Here is a 19,995-nt window from a genome sequence, read left to right on the forward strand (position 1 = left end):
TTTGTATGGTAAATGTATGTTTAACTTTTAAAAAATTACCGTTTGTTTTCCAGTATGATTTACCTTTTTACATTCATACTGATAATATAGAAAGGTTCCAGTTTCTCTACATCTTTGCCAGCTCATGGTATTATTTGTCATTTGGAATTTATCTCTTTTAATAGGTGTATAGCAGTATGCCATTAGTTTTTATTTTTATTTTTATTTATTTATTTATTTTTAAATCTTTATTCAGATTATTACAATTGTTTCTCCTTTTTCCCCCCATAGCTCCCCTCCACCCGGTTCCCACCCCACCTTCTGCCCTTACCTCCCCCCCACTGTCCTCATCCAGGGGTGTATGATTTTTGTCCAGTTTCTTCCTGAACCCCCCATACCCCTTTCCCCCTGAGAATTATCATTCCACTCCCTTTCTATGCCTCTGATTCTATTATATTCACCAGATTATTCTGTTCCTCAGGTTTTTAATTCACTTGATTTTTAGGTTCACTTGTTGATAGATATGTATTTGTTGTTCATAATTTTTCTCTTTACTTTTTTCTTCTTCCTCTTCTTTAAGAATACCTTTCAGCATTTCATATAATACTGGTTTGGTGGTGATGAACTCCTTTAGCTTTTTCTTATCTGTGAAGCTCTTTATCTGCCCTTCAATTCTGAATGATAGCTTTGCTGGGTAGAGTAATCTTGGTTGTAGGTTCTTGCTATTCATCACATTGAAAATTTCTTGCCACTCCCTTCTGGCCTGCATAGTTTCTGTTGAGAAATCAGCTGACAGTCGTATGGGTGCTCCCTTGTAGGTAATTAACTGTTTTTCTCTTGCTGCTTTTAATGTTCTCTCTTTGTCTTTTGCTCTTGGCATTTTAATTATGATGTGTCTTGGTGTGGTCCTCTTTGGATTCCATTTGTTTGGGGTTCTGTGCGCTTCCTGGACTTGTAAGTCTATTTCTTTCACCAGGTGGGGGAAGTTTTCTGTCATTTCTTCAAATAGGTTTTCAGTATCTTGCTCTCTCTCTTCTTCTGGCACCCCCATAATTCTGATGTTGGTATGCTTGAAGCTGTCCCAGAGGCTTCTTACACTATCTTCAACTTTTTGGATTTTTTTTTTTGCTTTTTGCTTTTTCAGTTGAGTGTTTTTTGCTTCTTTGTATTTCAATTCTTTGACTTGATTCTTGTGTTCCTCTAGTCTGTTGTTGGGTCTCTGTATAATATTTTTTATTTCAGTCAGTGTATGTTTAATTTCTAGTTGGTCCTTTTTCATATCTTCGAGGGTCTCGTTATATTTATCGGCCTTTTCTAGGATATTCTTGAAAAGCCTTATAACCGTGGTTTTGAATTCTATATCCAGTCGTTTGTTTTCCTCCATTTCTTTCGTTTGTGATCTGTTTCTTTGATGCCGCATTTTCACTGCTTCCCTGAGTTGGTAGGGTAGATTTGTGTGCTAGATTTCCTATATGGCCCAGTGGGTCGGCCTCCTCAGTTAACCTGAGGTGGACACTCTTGGTGCACCCCTTTGTGGACTGTGTGTACAGCCTTGTTGTAGTTAAGTCTTGATTGTTGTTGGTATCACTGGGAGGAATTGACCTCCAGGCCAGTTGGCTGTAAGGATCAGCTGTGTCTATGCTGGGAGAAGTTCGGTGCTGGAGACAGCCTTATAGGAATAGACTTGCCAAATTGCAATAGCCTCTGTGCTCAGCTTGGATGGGGTGGAGTCTCAGGGCGGAGCAGACAGTCTTGGCTTCCCGTCAGCCTTGCCCTTGCAGGCAGGCGCGCGCCTTCAGACTTCTGCCTTCCCTGGCTCCTGAGTCTCCGCCCGAGAGTCCAGACTCCCCCCACAAGAGCATGGGTCCCCAGGGGCTCGCCTGGAACCGGGGTTCAGTGCAGTCAGAACTGGGGCCCAGTATGCCATTAGTTTTTACGTTTTTGTTGTTAATCCTCACCCGAGGATATTTTTCCATTGATTTTCAGGGGGAATGGAAGAGAGAGGGAAAGACAGAGAAACATCGATGTGAGAGAAAAACATCAATTGGTTGCCTTCTGCAGGAGCTCCCACCAGGGCCTGGGCTGGGGAGGAGCCTGCAACCAAGGTATGTGCCCTTGACCAGAATCAAACCCAGAACTCTTTGGCCCGCAGGCTGACGCTCTATCCACTGAGCCAAACCGGCTAGGGTGGCTTTTACTTTTCTTAATAAATTAAGCATATTTTTATGTGCTTATTAGACATTTGTATATATTCTTTCATGAAATATTCAAGTCTTTTGCTCACTTTTAAAATTGAGTTTTCTTAAAATTGATTTGTTGAAAGTTTAATATATCATGTATAAGTCCTTTATTAGATATATGATTTATAAATATTTTTTCCCCAGTCTGTAGATTATCTTTTCATTTTCTTAATAGTATCTTTTGAAGCACATTTAAATTTTGTGGAAATCAATTTTACAGTTTTTTCCTTTTTTTGGATTGTGCATTTGATGTCACATCTAACACTTTGCCAAACCCAGAGTCATAATTTTTTTCTGAGTTTTCTTCTAGGAGGTTAGCTTTTACATTTAGATATATATGGTCCATTTTGAGTTAATATATGTGTATGTTGTGGGGCAAGGACTCATGGGTTTTTGTTTGTTTTGATTTTGAAATTAGATATCAAATTGTCCTATACATTATTTTGAAAATACTCCCTTTTCTCTCTTGAGTTTTCTGGGCACTCTTGTCACACAAATCAGTTGACCACAAATGTCAACTGATTTGGATTCTCTGGTCTGTTCCATTGATTTATATGCCTGTCCTTTTGCCATTACCACATTATCTTGATGCTTGTGGCTTTATGGAAATTTGGTAGTTTAAATCCTCCAACTTTTTGTTCTTTTTCAAAATTGTTTTGGCTACCATAGTTCCTCTTTGATTCCATATGGATTTTAGAATCTATCAATTCTTTTTTAAAATAGCCACCTGGCATTCTTATAATTGATTGAATTTATAGATAAAGTTGGGAAAAATGCCAACTTATATGAGGCCTCTCTGTAACCTGTGCTTGTGCAACTTCAGGTTTGTAAGAGCTGAAATGTTTGCCCTCCCCACTGGCCAGCCTCTGAGAAGTCACTTCCAATGATAATGCCTCTGGGTCTGTTCATCACTTGCTGCCCTAAATGGAATGAATCCCCTTCCCTCACAGCTGCTTCCAGCCCCCTCCTAGAGTAACATTGATGGAGCTGGGTGGCAGGGGAGAATTGGTAGCTCCAGACCCGATTTCTACTGTCCTCACTGGATATCCAGTAGTTTTCCCAACATAAACGCTTCTCAGATGGTTTTATGTCTTTGGTTGTGAAAGTGATTTTTTGTCAAAAATTTTCAGGTTTCTAGTTGCTTCTAAGTTAGAGGACTTGCTGATTACACTTGGCTATAGCTGGAAGTACTTTCTTTTTTATACTCGAGTCTTAAATTATGTAATGTGTATGAGAAAACAGGTGCTGCTATGAGTTAATTACTAGCCATTTGTCCTGAATTGGAAACCATGGAGCAGTTACTATTTTGGGGGAAGTAAGTGTGGAAATAATGACCCCTGATCTAGTTGTTCTTCCCTTCCTGGCTTATATAAATAGGCCATTTGCAATTTGGGAGTGATAGCAAATCTGGGGGATCACTTTTACTTTTATATTATACTAGAGGCCCAGTGCATAAAATTTGTGAACGGTTGGGGGGGGTGTTCCTCAGCCCAGCCTGCACCCTCTCCAATCTGGGACCCCTTGAGGGATGTCTGCCTACAGGGATCGGGCCTAAATGGGCAGTCAGACATCCCTCTCACAATCCAGGACTACTGGCTCTCAACTGCTCGCCTGCCTGCCTTCCTGATTGCCCCTAACTGCTTCTGCCTGCCAGCCTGATCACCCCCTAACCACTCCCCTGCCAGCCTGATTGATGCCTAACTGCTCCCCTGCCAGCCTGTTTGCCCATAACTGCCCTCCCCTGCAGGCCTGGTCACCCCTAACTGCCCTCTCCTGCAGGCCTGGTCCCCCCCAACTGCTCTCCCCTGCAGGCCTGGGTCCCCCCCAGCTGCCCTTCCCTGCAGACCCAGTCGCCCCCAACTTCCCTCCTCTGCCGGCCTGGTCGCCCCCAACTGCCCTCCCCAGCAGGCCTGGTCTCTCCCAATTGCCTTCCCCTGCTGGCCATCTTGTGGCAGCCATCTTGTGTCCACATGGGGGCAGCCATCTTTGACCCCATGGGGGCAGCCATCTTGTGTGTTGGTGTGATGGTTAATTTGCATATTACTCTTTTATTAGATAGGATTCATGTACCTAGGTTACTTGTAGTTTATGACCATGGTCATTTTGTATTTTGTCAGAAGAATTTGAGCCAAGTATTTTGCGTCCCCCCCCCCCTTTAATACATTTAAACATTTTTTTCATTGTTACTATATTTTTATTTTCTGTAGGAAAATTTGAGTTCAGTAGTACTCCTTTTTTGCTTTTAATAAATGGACATCATTCTTTTTCATCATAACTACATTTTTATTTTCTTAATTTATGATTAGTATCTATATAATAAAGTGTTTTGAAATTATATCTTTCTGTGAAGATGCCTTTGTACTAATTGATTAGTACCCTCAAACTATGTTTAATGAGGGCGGGAGGGTGGGGATGGGGATGTCTCTTTTGCTCATTTCTTTTTCTCATTGTCTAACACAAAATAAACAATATGGGCCCTGGCTGGGTAGCTCAGTTGGTTAGAGCGTTGTCATGATACACCAAAGGTTGTGGGTTTGATCCCTGGTCAGGGCACATATAAGAATTAACCAATGACTGCATAAATAAGTGGGATAGTAAATCTCTTTCCCTTCCTCTTTCTAAAATCACTAAAAATATAAATAAATAACATGATTTTACTCAATATATTGTATTGTTATCATGTAGCATTATTAGGTTGAGGTCCAAGGGTTTTGAGCCTAATTTGTGCTTTTGGTGACTGATCTTTACCTCTTTATCTTAACCGAAAAGTATAAGTGGACCAGAACATACTGTTTGGGGAAGAGACACAGAATCGAGGAAGATTCTGGTTTGATATAAGGGAATAGGGAATATGGCATGAAAGTAAAGTTAGCTACTTTTCATTTCCTGTAAGATATACAAGATGGGGCAAAAGTAGGTTTACAGTTGTTTCTATGGAAATTTATACAATAATAAATAAATAATAATACAAGAATAAACTCTCTGGCATACTCAGAACTGTAAACCTACTTTTGTCCCACCCTGTATTTTTTTGTTATCTGGTCTGGTTGGTGAGTTTAACCCACCATCTCAATTTTAATAGCTTGCTTAAAAATATCATCTTATTCAGTATATGAAATTGTAAATTTATTTTACTAAAATCTATGCTTTCCTTCCCCCCCCCTCTTAGGACATTTGCTACAAGATCCTATTGCACCCACCAACTCCACCTGCCAACACTATGTCTGCAAAACTTGTAAAGGCAAGAAAATGATGATGAAACCTTCATGTAGTTGGTGCAAAGACTATGAGCAGTTTGAGGAAAACAAGCAGTTAAGCATCCTAGTGAACTGCTACAAAAAACTATGTGAATATATAACACAGACTACATTGGCTCGGGATATAATAGAAGCAGTCGACGGTTCTTCTGATATTTTGGCTTTGCTTAATGATGGATCATTGCTTTGTGAGGAGACAGAAAAACCCTCAGATTCATCCTTTACTTTGCCTTTGACACATTCCCCTTTACCTTCGACCTCAGAACCCACAACTGATCCTCAAGCTAGTTTATCTCCAATATCTGAAAGTACCCTCAGCATTGCTATTGGCAGTTCTGTTATCAATGGTTTGCCTATTTATAATGGGCTTTCAATAGATAGATTTGGTATAAATATTCCTTCACCCGAACATTCAAATACGATTGATGTATGTAACACTGTTGACATAAAAACTGAAGATCTGTCTGACAGCTTGCCACCTGTCTGTGACACGGTAGCCACTGACTTATGCTCCACAGGCATTGATATCTGCAGTTTCAGTGAAGATATAAAACCTGGTGACTCTCTGTTACTGAGTGTTGAGGAAGTACTCCGCAGCCTAGAAACTGTTTCAAATACAGAGGTTTGTTGCCCTAATTTGCAGCCCAACTTGGAAGTATCCAATGTATCCAATGGACCTTTTCTGCAGCTTTCTTCCCAGTCTCTTAGCCATAATGTTTTTATGTCCACCAGTCCTGCACTTCATGGGTTATCATGTACAGCAGCAACTCCGAAAGTAGCAAAATTGAATAGAAAACGATCCAGATCAGAAAGCGACAGTGAGAAAGTTCAGCCACTTCCAATTTCTACCATTATCCGAGGCCCAACATTGGGGGCATCTGCTCCTGTGACAGTGAAACGGGAGAGCAAAATTTCTCTTCAGCCTATAGCATCTGTTCCCAATGGAGGCACAACACCTAAAATCAGCAAAACTGTACTTTTATCTACTAAAAGCATGAAAAAGAGTCATGACCATGGATCCAAGAAATCTCACTCTAAAACCAAGCCAGGTATTCTTAAAAAAGACAAAACAGTAAAGGAAAAGATTCCTAGTCATCATTTTATGCCAGGAAGTCCTACCAAGACTGTGTGTAAAAAACCCCAGGAAAAGAAAGGGTGTAAATGTGGGCGTGCTACTCAAAATCCAAGTGTTCTTACATGCCGCGGCCAACGCTGCCCTTGCTACTCTAACCGCAAAGCCTGCTTAGATTGTATATGTCGTGGCTGCCAAAACTCCTATATGGCCAATGGGGAGAAGAAGTTGGAGGCATTTGCTGTGCCAGAAAAGGCCTTGGAGCAGACCAGGCTCACTTTGGGCATTAATGTGACTAGCATTGCTGTGCGCAATGCTAGTACCAGCACCAGTGTAATTAATGTCACAGGGTCCCCAGTAACGACGTTTTTAGCTGCCAGTACCCATGATGATAAAAGTTTGGATGAAGCTATAGACATGAGATTCGACTGTTAAATCAGTGGGTCTTTAAACCTACCTCTGGTAGGGAAATAGCTACAGTTTAAGGCAGCTATGGTTTTGTTGGTTTAACTTGCCGGAGCTCCTGCATATAGATCACTTGTATCAAGTGTTTTCATTGCTAAGTTATATGTGTTAGTGTCGGGGAAATAGTTTGCAGATAATGGAGGAGTAACCCTACAACTATATGTCCTTAGTTCTTACAGAACCTCATAGTTTGAGAACAAATGCTGATGCAACTGATTTATACAAAATGAACTTTGGCAAGGAAGATAACATTAACCTCATTGTTTATGGTCATGCTTTGTGCGTAATCAAAGTTTATGATTAAATGTAAGGAAGTGGTATCTAGTCAGTCCATAAAGATTGTGCTAAGTTTTTGTGAAATGTAGCCATTGTTCGTTCAGGAGACTCAGTGCTTGCTATCTTCAGATGCCATTGATGTTTCTCCTGTTGAAAAGCTGATGTGTCCAGCTCAATCTATATGCTGACAATACCATTTCTGATCATGAAAATTGGCTACTGGTGTATGTAGCAGTTCTTAAATCAGCAGTATTATGAAAGAAAATTTGCCCCTCATTAGAATGTTGAAGAAATCTGTCTTTTAAAGGTGAACAAACTGAAATTCTGTCAGACTGCCTATGTTTAGTTATTTATGCTACCGAACTTTTCTGAGTTGAGCTTTTTTTAGTCAAGTCTGACTTATTTCTAGGGAAAAAATTCTTGATCCTTTCTTCACTGTGCGCAATGTTCTAATTAGATAAATGAAGTGGAGAAGAGCAGTTTTATTCTGAAGCTGCTTGAGTTTAAACTATAGTATATGACAATTAAAAATATATAAAAGTTTTATTTAGAAATTGGGATGTATTTAAAATAATTTTGAAATAATGCCCCCAAATGTATCCAGATTTCTGCATTATACTTATGCTATTGGCCACTTTGATTTTTTTGTTTCCTCGAATAGTTTGCCACAGACTATTTTAATATGCTTTTTTTTTTTTTTTAGGGTGCTATTTGTTATGAAGGCTTCTATATAGAGGCCTAATAAAAATGCCTTTTTTAATGAAGCCTCTGCATTTAGGTAGGTTTGAAGCTAGGATGATTTTCTTTAGAATTCTCTTTTGCATGTAAAGCACAAACTATGTTTCAGTTTAAATGCACTTCTTCCCTTTAATTTTTATGGGGAAGACAAGTGAGTCACAAACATTCTGTTGAAGGGAAGTCTGGTCAGTTGCTTGAAAGAGCACAGCCCAAATAAAACAAGGACTGACTAGGTTGTAAAGAAACGACCTTATGATTTAAAAGAAGAGTTGCTGCTTTGACAGTGCTTAAAGAAAAATACTGCTGGAAAACTTACAATTTTTACGTTCACCATCTCTCGTGAGATCTGACATATGCTGAAGTTATGTTTTGATTTGGCACACAGCATGTTCAATGATGGTTACTCACCTAGGACAAGACATGGAGAAGAAACCTTGGACACAGAGCAGATGACACCTCCTTCTGTTTTGTAGTGTATCCTGGTGTCATTTTCTGTGAATGTGGTCAGGTAGAGTTGTTTTTCTTGTTGGGCTTTTTTTTTTTTTTGGTCTCTTGGTGGGGTGGGGGTGGGCTAAAGCCATAGGAAGAAAAATGTGATGTATGTGTCCAGTATGTACTATTTTGTTTTGTTTTGCAAGAAGAGTTGAACTATTTTTGATAACAAGAGTAAATGGTGGAAAATGCTCCTTAGTTGTCTTGTCTTTATTTGCTTTCCAAGTTTTGGAATTTTATTTAATTCCTCTTAAGTGTTAGCAGTGTCTCATGAAACATGTATTTACTTAAAGTTTGTAACAGTTTTGTGTTGAACCCAGATGCCCTGCTATATATAAACTTGTAAATCTGTTCTTTATTCATTAATGATCACTGCAAAAATGACTAGAAATGAGATTGTACCACATGGATGATTAGGATATATTTTGCAAATCTCCCAATCTTTCCTAATATTATGATCTTAAAAGTCATAGAGTACCTTATTGCTTCCCAAGTTTGATAATCTTAGTTTTATGTTTTTTGATGCATGGGAGGTTGGCAATATAGAAAAAGTGGAAGTCATTAGTATGTGAGGGCCTTGATTGTTATGTAATATTGCCAATGATGAATTCAGGTTGTTTTTAGCACAAGTTTCTCTTTTTTATGCTGGTATTCACACTTGCCACATTTTGGAAACCTGTATTACACCTTAAATCTATCAATAAATGTTAGTTTTCTAATTCTATGTTGTAGAATACTGAAAAGTTTGGGATAGCATGCTCTGAATGGCCTATATTATATACATTTGGGGAAGTAATTGATACAGTGCCTTGATTTTTACATTGTTTTCCTTTATACCATGAGTTATGGCTAACTAGGGATGATTAATAAATTACTACTGAAGTAACTGGATTTACTTCATCAGGATTTGATACTACCAAAATAATAACAGCATTTAATATGACATGTTTTCACTTGTTCTTTTGAGTCTTTGTTATTAACATAAGTGATCAAATGATCTTTCATCTTAGGTTATGGAAATTTTAGAGCTGAGAGTTTATCCCTTTGTTAGTTTCATTAAGTGTACATTTTCATGCTCAGGTGTAAAGGTAAGAATTCCTTTTATTTTACTGTTTTAGTTTGCTTAAAACAACTCTGCGGTGACCTTGTGGGAGAAAAGTAAGTTTTACAACATATGAAAAATAAAATTTCCTTCCCCGTATCATAGGTAACAAATATAAAATGCTTTAAAAAATACTAAATTCAAAGTATGGTATTGGAATCTAACACTTGGATGGTATTTTAACTTTTCTCCCTCCCTTTAATAATGTTTAAAATATATATATATATAGATTTCAGAGAGGAAAGGAGAGGGAGAGAGAAACAACTCAGAGAGAATCATTGATTGGCTGCCTTCTGCATCCCCCCTACTGGGGATCAAGTCTATAATCAGGGATGTGCTGTGACCAAGAATTGAACCGGCTCCCTTTTGGTTCCTGGGTCTACACTCAACAGCTGAGCCACACAGGCCGGGTTCTCCCTCCTTTTAAAAAATATTTTTAGGTACCTAAATAGTCAATTACATATTCTTTTAAAAGAATGTATTATATGTAAGACTAAAGTTCTCTTTGATCCCTGTGAAACTCTCATCCCCAAACCCTGTTCTTTCCCATCCCCCAGAGGAAATCACTTCTCATTTTGAGGTGTTATCTTTACAGATCTTTATCGTTTTCTCAGGGGGCTCAAAAAAAAGAGTTATTCTCTTTGAAACTCAAACTTTTGTTTACAGTGTTACTCAGAGATAAAAATGAATTCAAGTGTGATTAAAAGCACAAGCGTGTAGTGATTATCTTAGTGAGTGGGATTCAATTTGACAACTTGTCTTTATTTAGTTTTCGAAAAAGGGAAAAATAAAAAGTTAAGTCATGCAGGCTTCTCTATCCAAACACACCTTAACATTTCCAAAAGTTGAGCAAATGACTTATCTCATTTAATCAGTATAGAGTTTTATAAACACTGGACAGTATACAATGACATAGATAAGGTGTAGGGAAAATACATAGAATTTTATTAGTTTATTTTGGTAACATGTTATGCTATGAAACTCACTTTTTCATTGACTAGCATTAGGATTACGATAAACTTCAATTGAAACTTTTATCATGGAGACTGAGATATTGTAACTTGAAATTTTCAGTTGGGCAGTAATGATTATATGCAGAATGATCTTTACCAGAAAGTCAAATATATACTATCTTAATTTCTCAAATTCACATTTCTTACATTCAACTCTAGGAAAGGAGTACAGTGAAACACATTTTTATTTCTGAAAATGTGATACTTCGTGGTAACCTAAATTAAAATAGTCTTATCTTAAATAGAATGATATTGGTAGCTTGCTTTTATAATAATTATAGACTTTTTGAAATCAAATACTGACCAAAGTGAAAGGACGAGGACTTTAGTAAGAAACAAGGGAAAAATGTAAAGCCAAGTTAAAAAAAGAAATCAAATATATATTGGAAAATTGGATTTTATTTTTCCTTTTTGCTGAGTCTTAGAAATAGTTTAGGTCATTATGGATAATAAAACCTTTAAACCATATCTGGCTTCTAAAAAAAAGTAATTGCTTTCCTTTCCTGGTAAAGGCTGGATCAGATAGATGGTAAATTTTATGTATCACATAAATATTTTTAATCCTATTTATCAGTATGTTTAGGTTATTGCATGTAGCGTTTCCTCCAAATAGTCACTTTTAAGCTTTTACTTCTTTTTTTTAAAAAATATATTTTATTGATTTTTTTACAGAGAGGAAGGGAGAGGGATAGTTAGAAATATCGATCAGCTGCCTCCTGCACACCCCCTACTGGTGATGTGCCCGCAACCAAGGTACATGCCCTTGACCGGAATCGAACCTGGGACCCTTCAGTACAACCTGGGACCCTTCAGTACGCAGGCCGACGCTCTATCCACTGAGCCAAACCAGTCAGGGCTAAGCTTTTACTTCTTAGTGAACTATTAGATATTAGGTTTTAATAGTTACCATTTTCTTTTAACAGTTAAATGGAAGATCAGTTCTGATCACGGAGATAACAGGAAATTGAGAGTATATTGACAAGAAGGATTGCTATTACACCAGTTGATAGTACATTTCCTAATTTTCATTTTCTCTACTTTTTCCTACAACTCAAGTGTTTATTTCATTATTTGGCCTTAACACCAGCATGGGAAACAAGTTGGGGTGAGAAGGAAAGATATTCTGACATTCAGGTCTTTTGGTTAAAACAAAAAATAATAGGAGAAAAGTTAATGACTTTCACAGAGATGAATATTTAAAAAGTTTTTTTTGTTTGTTTCTTTTACTTACACTGTCAGAAATTTCCATCCTTTTTATAGTTTATTTTTAATTTTATCTTCAAGGTTATCACAGGATTTGGCTGCATCCTGAAAAATGTAGATTTCCGTAATGAATACATCCGACCACTATAGTACATGAAATAGCTTTCTTTTTTGGGTGGCATCACTGTTTTCCTCTATTTCTGTGATATTGAAGTGGATGGAATATTTGGAATAGTAGTTTCAACATGAAGTAAGGAATAATGTTTAGATTGAGGCTTTTACTACTGTGTTAGTCTGATATTAAGTCATGAAAGGAGTATGTCTAGTAAGAGTTTTCATATATCATTAAGTCTTCAAGAAGGCCTTCTGATAGGAAGTATAAATGGGGTATAAGCTAATTTAGAGAGTAATCATTCAATTTTCTACAAATAGTGGATGAGTTAAGAGGAAACTTTTTCAAGTATGAGTCAAATTCTGTACTTACTTTCATGTAAGAAGTTTTTTCTTTAGATTTTACTTAAGACCCACAGTCAAGATGGGGAAGGGATTATTCAGAGCTTGCCAGCGAAGTTGGAAGGCCCAGTGGTTACAATACCTGAGGATGTAAAGTGACTAGCAGTTTGGCAGGTCATTGTGAAATAATACATTAAACCAAGTAAGTTCAAGGTCTTTGAACTCCAGTACACACATAATTAAAAGAAGTCTCTGAGATGTTTTGGCAGTGCTTTTATTACCAGGGCTAGTTCAGTTCTGGAGGCCCTTAATGCTTTTTCAAGTTCCAGAATTTTTTGACTCAAGTTTTCTGCAAGTGAAAGTTTCTTCTGGGCTCCACAGGAGCCCTGAGGGGCCTCAGGGATGCTGGACAATAGAGGCAACTCCTTACTTTGTGCAGAGAACTGTGCTTGACACTGTCCCCAAGAGATCCTTGGTACATTCAGGGTGAAGAGTGCTGATTCACAGACTTTGGAAGGTGATGTATATCATTGTAATTGCTTCTAAGGAAATCTCTGTAAGAGGTTTGAGGCAAACTGGAGGAGTCTTCCAAATTGAGTGTGTATATCCAGACCTATTGCTTAAAAGTGTTTTAAAGTTCCCAGTGCCGATACACACTTGGAGAAATCAAAGCCTTTAAAAAGCAGTTTGCAAACTAAAGCATCTCTCCACAAGAAAAAACATTTAAAATACATATCTCCTTTTCATTATAGACATTGGCAGCTATTCTTCATCCACTGACAGAAGCTTTCCACATTTCTCTGAAAGGCTTGAGGTTGCTATTTTATTGCCTGTGTTTCCAATTTCAGAGGGAGAGGCAGGTTCCTCTGTTTCATAATCTTCAAAAGAACTGAAAGAAACAGCAAAAGTGATTTACTGATGTTTTTAAAGAAAGTGGGTAGAAGTCAATATTGTAAACTAGAGACAGGACCAGCTTGTAAAAGCTGTTAAATGGCAGCTATAAACAACTGAGTCACCCTGGTGAAGACAATGTTCTAGAACAGAAAATACGTTCTTTAAAGCCCAAGTTCATGTTAGAATTTGTTGAAAACGTGCAGTATCAAGGTTTCCCACCCTGGTTGTGTGACTCTGTTGGAGCATCATCCCATATATCAGTTGTAGGTTCAATTCACAGGGCACATACCTAAGTTGTGGGTTCGATCCTCAGTTGGAGATCCAACTGATTGATGTTTCTCTCCTCTCAAAAAATAACGTATCCTTGTGTGAGGATTAAAGAAAAATTAAAGAAAAAAAATAAGGTTTCCTTAGGAGCCTTGGTAGGAATGAGTGTTCTGTCCAGCTAGGTTAGGGGAAGTGTGAGGTCCATGAAGTCTGACCTTTACATGAATGCTTTCCATGCAAAGTGGGGAACTTTAACTCACATTGCTTATAACTGCCATGGCTTGCAAGAAGTACATTAGTTGTGCAAGTGTGTACATGGAATAGATTGAAGCCATTCTTTGTAGAACTCCATAACATATTCCCTCTGCTAACTCCCCTTTTACTGATACCCTCCCCCCGTCTTCCATATCCTCCAGGCTACCCCTGAGGGTGGCTTTAGGCATGAATGACAGATATTTTATCTCTTGGCAGTGATGGCTGCTTGAACCATTAAATTGATAAATATTCTCAGGCTACACCTGAGCCCAGAAAAATACACATGATCAATAAGCAGAAAAATACACATGATCAATGAGCAAAGTCTCATAGTACTTGGCATAACTGTCTTAGCTTTGTTACTCTCTGCATGGACTTTTCATAACATTTGTGCAGAAACTTCTGTACTTAATACCCCTTTTATAAAAAAAAGTACCAAGGCTGACTAGTGAGGGAAAATATGCTGAGGCAGGTATACCCCTTAGGTGGCACCTGCTCAACTTTCTAAAACATTTTTGAAAAGAGGCTTAAGAAAAAAAAGGCTATTTGATCTTTGGAAAACTTCTCCCTGAGTATCAGTTTTTGATCATATCAAAAGTTATTTTAAAAAATTATTTACAACTTGGTCATTTTGCAAAAATACTCCAGTACATACTTAATTTGTTTCCACCCCTCCTCACCTCCCACATGCTGGATAAGGAGGACAAAAACATGGGAGGTGAAGCAGGGTTGATGGTAGAGACTCCATTTCTGGGAATGCAATTCTCAAAAGTTAATTCTAGCAATGCAGTCAGTGTTTAGACACTGTGGCTGCTGCTGTCTGTGAGCTCTTAATTTCTTAAACACCTCAGGGTGTAAGAGTTAAGTCTGACCTGAGACTCATTCAGTAAGTATTTGAGCTCCTGTTGCTAAGCATGAGCCAAGTGCTAGAAATACAAATGGTGAAAAAGACTAAAGCAGTGCCTGCCTTACAGTCAAATGGAGGCCATCTGGAATAGTGGCTAAGTGGTTTAGCTTTAGAGCATGGACTTTGGAGGTTCCAATTTCAGTTTGATCACTTAAAGTGACTTTGGGTATGTTGCTTAACCCCTCTGCATCAGTTTCCTCAATTAATGAGATAACAGCAGTTCCTATCTATCATAAGGGCTGAGTGAAGAGTGGGTGAGAGGGCCTATAAATTATAAGTTCTTGGAAAATGTCAGGTATTATTCTCATGATTGAGAAGTGCTAGGATGGTGGCACAATCCTATATTGGGGGCAGGGTCACAAGTTTTTTGTGTATGTCATTCGTGAATAAAAGTTTTATAAAAATACCTACTTTTCCCCACTATAGCTTCATACCAGAAATGTGATTTCTAGCAATGGATTATTTTTAAATATTTTCTATTGATTTCAGAGAGGAAGAGAGAGGGATAGAAGCATCAATGATGAGAGAATCATCGATTGGCTGCCTCCTGCATGCCCCCTACCTAGGGGTTGAGCCTGCAACCTGGGCATGTGTCCTGACCAGGAATCAAACCATGACCTCCTGGTTCATGGGTCGGCAATCAAACACTGAGCCACACGGGCTGGGCTCTAGCAATGGATCTGATCCAATCTAGTACATGAAGATATTCCAATGCCCTGAAGGTTGGTTATACTGGAATGTTACCATTTCTTTTGTATTTTCAAGGCACCAAGAGCAGTACTATGCACAGAGACATGGGAGGAATCTCATGGATTGAGGGAGCTCATTCAGAACCTATTGTCAGTGTCCTTCTTAGTGTCCTGGAGATTCCTCTTACTCAGTGGTTCTCAACTGGGAGTGGTTCCCTCCCCTCACCCCCAGGGGACATTTGGCAATGTCTGGAGATATCAGATTGTCACAATGGGGTGGGTCCTACTGGCATCTAGTGGGTAGAATCCAGGGATGCTGCTAAACATCCTACAATGTGCCAGATGCCTCAGAACAGAATTATTCAGCTTAAAACATCAGTGCTGCTGTTGATAAACCCTGCTCTAACTCTTGCGCCTTCAGTGTCAGTGCATCTCAGGTTCTGGACTAAGCTTTTTTCCTTCTAAGTACTTTCCTGGTAATCAGCCTTTGTCATGGCTTGTTCACCTATGGCTTCTAAATGTACATGTCCAGCCTCAGCCTCTTTCTAAGCTGGAAACCACCATCTATGGCTCTTGTGGTATGAGAGCTTATACAAACCTGAACTTATCCTTCTTACACTCCTACCCACTCAAAGCCAGAAACCTAGTCATCCCAAATTCCTCTTCCCTCTTCCTGTCCCCTCCCTTCTTCAAATCCAGCCAATCTCTTCTACCACTTTCAATATCACACGGATATAGTCCTGCCTTTTCTTCTCCATTATCACTGATTTTTGTTCAGGGCACTATACTTTCATGCTTGGATTACTGCAATAGTTTTCTAATAATAGTCTTCCGGTTTTCACTCTTGTCATAAACCCTTTGCTACTGCCAGACTAGGCTATTTACTGTGTCAGAATGGGTATGGTCTGGGGCCTAATGCTACAATGCATGTTCTTCAGTGTCCTGCAGTGCCCTTCCCCTTTGGTTTGTGCTCATTTTAAAATCTGAGCTGTCATTTGAAAGTTCCTGATTCCCAGTGCCTGAGCTTACACCATTATTTGGATATTTGTAATGGCTTCCATATTTGCCTCCCTGATTTTATTCTTGCACCTCTACCAATCTAGCAGAGTAATCTTCAAAATATGTAAGGGGATTACATTAGTCCTTGTTAAACTCTTTCAGTAGTTTCCCTAATTTTTCCAGCCACATTTCCTTCTGTTGCTCACTATACCCCAGCAACACTGGCCTTTTGAAGTGTTCTTAATACAGTTTGTGTCTTGCCTCAGAGCCATGGCACATATTTTTCCCTCTGCCTAGGACATTTTTGCTCCCTGCTTTTTGCACAACTGTTTCTTAAGTTTCTCATCACCTCCTCAGGAAATTCTTCCCTCGGCACCCTTGCAAGCCTCTTTCCATGGTTGGTTCACCCTATTTGTTTCATTCATAACTGTATAATCAAATAGCTGTCTTCACCACTGGACTGTAAAGTGTCCATTTTGTAACTCATCAATTTCCTTGGGCGATAGTGTAATACCTGGCACTAGCGGCTTAAAATGAATTGAATTAATTGTAATGTCCTAATGCTCTTAGGAAGTGATATGTCAAGTTGTTGGAGAAGCCTGGAGTCATAAAATGGTGAAGGTGCAGAGGTGATCTTGAAGTCACTAAAGTCAGAACTAGAAGAGCCTTAATCTTTATCCTGCTCCCCAGGAATTCTTGGGGGAGAGAGTTAGTTTCCTGCTAAATGATCTCTTTCAGGTTTATTGGTAGGTCACTGGGATTCCTCCGAGTTCCAATGAAGATAATTTTATGAAGTATTCTGTTAATTTAATCATTTTTAATGAGTAAAGCATTAAAAAGAATAAAGCAGAATTCATAGGGTTCACAAATAGTTCACTGGAAATCCTAGTTGTCATATTCAGCACAAATACTTTTAACTTAGTATAAACATAGTATTGTTAACATAAGGGAAAACTGGTTCGTACGTGTAATTTTTTGCTAGCAATAAGAGTGCATTTAGAAACCTGTTTCTCTAAGTTTTCCCTTTCAGATGAGCAATTTTCTGGGCAAACTTATAACAGCTGGAAAGAGCAGAAATAATGACTGTCTCTTATGTGGTCTGACAGAGAATTTGTATGCAGTTTCAGGTTATTGTCTGGGAGTTGTAGTTTGATTCCGAATTTTGGGATTCTGATTCTTAACAGGGGCAAAGAGATAGGATAGTTGATTTAGGGCTTGTCTGAGGAAATCACGGTAGCTATAAGCATAGAATAAAAGCATAGAATAAAATTTCAAGTAGATCTCTAACACGGAGTCTATAATGCTTTAGAAATAGTAGTACCGTGTTTACATCCTCCGAAAATAAGACCTACTTACAGGTTTCCTTCTGAGTGAAATATAAGGCATCCCCCGAAAATAAGGCCCAGGCTCTGTCTCAGAATGGAAATTAATTTACCGTAAACTGGTCGCTAGGGCTGCCCTGACTGGCGTCTAGCAACCAGTAACGTTACGCGGAGTCCTGACATCACTGCTATGTGGAGGCGGAGCGGAGGTCGGAGTGAGTGGTGAGCGCGGGGCGGGAGAGAGGAGGAGACTTTCGCAGATGCATGTAGAAGAACAGGAAGATTAGAGAGGACAGGACGCGGCGAAGGTGGTGAGTGCTGGTCTGTCTCTGGTGACACTACCTGATGCTCGCAGCCGCCTTCATGATGACTGAAGGTTCTCAGTCAGTGGCAGACCCTGCTCCAGCCCAGATCCAGGCCCCAGCAAGCCCAGTGACAGTCCCCAGGCAGGCCCCAGGGGGTAAATGTCTGATAAAGGGGTAGGGGGGATGTCTGGTGAAGGTGTTCAGTGGCACAGGGGTGGGGGGAGGGGGATCACAAAAATGACACAGGAGGATCAGAGGGGGGGCAATCAAAATAACACAGGAGGGTCAGAGGGGACAATCAGAATGACACAGGAGGATCAAAAGGGGTTACTAAAATGGTAATCCCCCCTCTGATTCTCCTGTGCCATTTTGATTCCCCCCTCTGATCCCCTGTGTCATTTTGAGTGATTCCCCTCCCCCCACCTTGATACCCCAATTCCTTTTTTTTACCCCTAGAAATGAGCGCAAAAAGAAAAAGCTACTCCGTGGAGTACAAGAAAGGAATCGTGGAAGACTCTTGGGGCCAAAATCTTACTGCTTTCTGCAAAGAGAAGAAGTTGAGTATCCGATTGGTCCGAAAATGGCGAGCAGAGTATGGTAACCTCATTGAACAAGTGGACAAGGGAAATGCTAAAAAGCGCAAGTGTGGATCAGGTCGGCAACCATTATTTTCCGAGCTGGAAGACCTGATCTGTGAATGGGTTGTTGACAGGAGAGCAAAGGCTTTGGTTGTGAATAGGGCTCAGATTCAAGAATTTGCCCTTGCAATGGCACCACAGTTTGACATAGCCCCCCGAAGACTTCAAAGCATCACAACACTGGCTGGATAATTTCCTTCAGCGAAGTGAACTGTCTTTAAGAAGATCTACCAACATTGTTTAGGTTGGAAGATACTCAAGTTATTAAGCGAGCACTTGCATTCAAGTCCTTTATTGATGATGCTGACTTCTCTAAATACAATCTTTCCAACATGATTGCTATGGATGAAACTGCAGTGTTTATGGGCCAATCATCTCAAACAACAATTGAACAGCGGGGTGCCTCCTTAGCATACATTCTCTCCACTGCTTACGAAAGTGCACGTGTTTCCTGTATTTTGGCAATTCGTCTGGATGGCACCAAAATCCCACCTTTAATCATTTCTAAGGGCAAGAAGGAAAAGATTGAACGTGTTTTGGGCGTTTTTATTCTTGAAACTGAAAAAGCCTGGGCCACACAAGCAGTTATAAGGAAGTGGGTCGATTTAATGCTGCCGTTTGTTATGCGAGGGAGCCAAAGAGGTCTGCTAGTCTGGGATGCAGCCAGCACTCACCGCGCTAAAAACATGAAGACATTTCTTCATGAAAGAAAAATAGATCAGATAATGATTCCCGCAGGAATGACGGCCTATCTCCAGACTCTTGAGATTGCAATAAACAAGCCATTCAAAGACAATTTGCGCATGGAAATTAATGACTACATTGAAAATAGAATGGAGAGAAATCAGCGTGGAAACTTTGTGAAACCTAAACTGCAAGAAGTTGTGACTTGGGTGAAGAATTCATGGGAGAAAATCACTGACAGTTGCATTGCAAATGCACTGCGAGCAGGCTACCTTGACAAGAAGTACTCATTTAAAGACAGTGCTATTGCTAAACATGAGAGATTTGGTCCACTGATTCTGAAAGAAATGGAGTCACAAGAAATTCACCAGGAAATTCAGGAATTGGATTGTTATGATGATGTTCCAGAAGATGATGACATGATTGTCATTGAATAAATGAGTAAATTCTTGATACTGTAGGATTCAGTTTGTCTGGTTTGTGTTGACAACTACTGTACTACCGTACCGTATACAGGTAATAAATTTCCTTTATTTTCATTTAACAATAAATGTGTACCATGTTCTTCTTCATGGAAAAAATAAGACATCCCCTGAAAATAAGACCTAGCACGTCTTTGGGAGCAAAAATTAATATAAGACACTGTCTTATTTTCGGGGAAACACGGTAGATGAATTTTTACCTTATACTTTTAAATTAAAAACAGTCACTGATTTAAGGTGGATTAGCTGAAATACTTGGCTAG

The 19,995-nt window shown here is 39.2% G+C and overlaps 2 protein-coding genes across 4 annotated transcripts in view; one reads left to right on the forward strand and one right to left on the reverse strand.

The window, feature by feature from the left end:
- MSL2 (MSL complex subunit 2) overlaps window positions 1-19,787 on the forward strand; it is a 44,988-nt gene extending 25,201 nt beyond the window's left edge. Inside the window, exons 2-3 of one of the 2 annotated variants that reach the window (XM_080674901.1) lie at window positions 5,389-6,525; window positions 18,385-19,787. In XM_080674901.1, the coding sequence (XP_080531027.1) occupies window positions 5,389-6,525; window positions 18,385-18,758 (1,511 nt within the window). In that variant the 3' untranslated portion in view covers window positions 18,759-19,787. Of the gene's footprint in view, window positions 1-5,388; window positions 9,239-18,384 lie in introns of those variants that run through there. The other variant, XM_080674900.1, reaches the window with a different exon arrangement.
- Window positions 10,359-19,995, reverse strand: part of PPP2R3A (protein phosphatase 2 regulatory subunit B''alpha) — a gene marked incomplete at its 5' end in the record, with an annotated part of 149,236 nt that continues 139,599 nt past the window's right edge. For both annotated transcript variants that reach the window (XM_080674898.1, XM_080674899.1), the window contains one exon: window positions 10,359-13,179. In XM_080674898.1, coding sequence (XP_080531024.1) covers window positions 13,053-13,179 — 127 coding nt within the window. In that variant the 3' untranslated portion in view covers window positions 10,359-13,052. The remainder of the gene's footprint in view (window positions 13,180-19,995) is intronic.

This window comes from Plecotus auritus, assembly GCF_963455305.1.
Source record: "Plecotus auritus genome assembly, chromosome: 6".
Taxonomy (NCBI): Eukaryota; Metazoa; Chordata; class Mammalia; order Chiroptera; family Vespertilionidae; genus Plecotus; species Plecotus auritus.